Source organism: Triticum dicoccoides, chromosome 6B, assembly GCF_002162155.2.
Source record: "Triticum dicoccoides isolate Atlit2015 ecotype Zavitan chromosome 6B, WEW_v2.0, whole genome shotgun sequence".
NCBI lineage: Eukaryota > Viridiplantae > Streptophyta > Magnoliopsida > Poales > Poaceae > Triticum > Triticum dicoccoides.
The window spans coordinates 599,399,102-599,401,274 of NC_041391.1; the positions used below are offsets into that span (position 1 = coordinate 599,399,102).

The window sequence follows — 2,173 nt, forward strand, 5'->3', positions numbered from 1 at the left end:
CATGTGCTCTTTGTATTTTATTCATGCTTGAGAGACTAAATCCTGCACAAGCTTAGTACGGAGTACCTTTTAAACACATACACATGACCTCAATATATAGGCTGCCCAAACCGACCTAGCTAGAAACAAACTGAAGCAACGTATATCTGGCAGCATTGCTTAACAGCTAAGCCACTCTGATTAATGTCTGGAGAAACACCAACTTTATTTTGCAACTCAGAGAAGAGAAAATCAAACATGGAGATGAATTAATAGTACAGACCAGTATCATGAAGCTGCTGCTCTGAGTTGTTAGCATCTCCAGAAGCTGGCAGTTTTTCATCTGCAACCATAGCTTTGAACCCTGGCATTGACATAAACAATATGAGAATTACTGAGTGCATGACTGCTAACTGGAAAAGAAGGCCCATGCTAACAACAATGTTTGGGGTTTGATTAGGCTTTAGTTGCACTATCCGACATCTGCAGAATGCTGAATGTTTCAACAGAAGTTTTACTTTTTTTGTTAAATCTTTGCAGCATGCTTTCAATTCAAATAGCATATATGCCTGTTTCAGAGTAGTGCCCATAAACAAGAACATATTTGGCTTGAAAATACTCCCTCCGTCCCAAAATTCTTGTCTTAGATTTGTCCAAATACGGATGTATCAAGTCAAGTTTTAGTATTAGGTACATCCGTATCTAGACAAATCTAAGACAAGAATTTTGGGACGGAGGGAGTATAACAGAACTAAAATCATTCTTTAGAAATACTCAACACATTTGAAGGTCTTATATTTTGATAGGGAGGGAGTAAATGATAACGAAATTGCTATGTACAAAAGGAGGGCTGCAACCAAGTGACCCCAAGGTGATCCCCAGAAAAAGTTCTGCATTTCAACACTCAGGCCCTGTTTGGGAGAGCTCCACTCCTATCTTCACCCCCAAACTGCAAAGTTTTGGAGACTACCCAAAACCCCACCAGGCACTCGCTTGCCCCTCATTCATCTCAGCCAAAGCGTCTCTCAATCTCTCTCCCAGTCTCTCACAGCAGCAGCAGCACCCAAGCAGCACAAGCCAAACCGCTGCTGCAGCGTTGCTCCGGGAACAGCAAGCCCAGCATGCAGCGCCTCGCGCCTCCGACGAGCACCGGGGCGCCTCGTCCGCGCCGCGCTCCTCTCCAGCGCCGGCCGCCCTCCTCCACGCGGGCCACCTCCTCTGCCTCGCGCTTCTCCGTGCCAGACGCCTAGCCCAGCCTCCCCTGCTCCCAAGCCACCGCGCCGCCAGCGCCGATCTGGGCGTCCCCTGGTACCCCCTCTCCCTCTCACTATCCAGCTGGGCGAAGGGACGAACCTGGCGGTGGCTTGCTGGCGGGAAGGAGGATTCTGGATCAGCACTTGGCACCCACGCGCCGGTAGTTCAGGCTCCAGATTGCGACGGGAGACCGCGAAAACAGGGAGGGGATCGGGGCGCTGCTGGAGGGTTTTTTTCCTCTAAACACCTAAAATAACTATCGGGGAGGGGAAGGGGGCCAGGGAGCCACTGGGGCCCAGTTCTTTTCAGCTTTTGATTCTCCAAAATCAGCTTTTGACAAACTTCCCACAGAATCAGCCGTCGAGTTCTTTCCTGAGATTGTGGTCAGAGATTATGGGATGAGTTGTGTGCTGAAATGTCTGCAATGTCCCTGAACTGAAACTGTGTGTTGAATTGCTAACATTCAGCCATCAAGCAAATCGTCTACTCCTACCAAACAAGCATACATCCATCTACCCATCCATTGTTCCATGTACAGAGAAGAACTAGGAACAGACACGAACAAGAAGGAATAGAGGCTGCACCCAGGGTGGCATTACCATGATCAACTACAACATGAGAGATTGTAAATATAATACATCCGTTCATCAGCCTATCCACCCGTCAATTTTGTAACAAAAAATTGATAGAAAAGAGAGACATGGGGGGCAGAACAGAGAAGACAGAGAGGAGAGGAGAGCTCACCTTAGGCGACGGCCCGAGCGAACTCCGGCGAGGCGGCGTCGGGCGTTGAGGCCAGCGGCTTAAGGTGAGCGGGCGGGACGGGGGAGCGGGCGGGACGGGGGAGCGGCCGGGGCGGGCTGTCGGTCGGCGCGGCGGCGGCGGCCCTGTAACCCTATCGCGAGCGCGAGTGGGGAGGTGGGGGATCGAGCGAAGGAGA

At 50.5% G+C, this 2,173-nt stretch overlaps 1 protein-coding gene across 2 annotated transcripts in view; it reads right to left on the minus strand.

Annotated features, from left to right (window-relative positions):
* The window catches only part of LOC119323789 (craniofacial development protein 1-like), a 10,969-nt gene extending 8,796 nt beyond the window's left edge, over positions 1–2,173 (minus strand). Inside the window, exons 1-2 of one of the 2 annotated variants that reach the window (XM_037597500.1) lie at positions 1,978–2,173; positions 263–343 (exon numbers count right to left, since the gene is read on the minus strand). In XM_037597500.1, coding sequence (XP_037453397.1) covers positions 263–332 — 70 coding nt within the window. In that variant the 5' untranslated portion in view covers positions 333–343; positions 1,978–2,173. Of the gene's footprint in view, positions 1–262; positions 344–1,977 lie in introns of those variants that run through there. The other variant, XM_037597501.1, reaches the window with a different exon arrangement.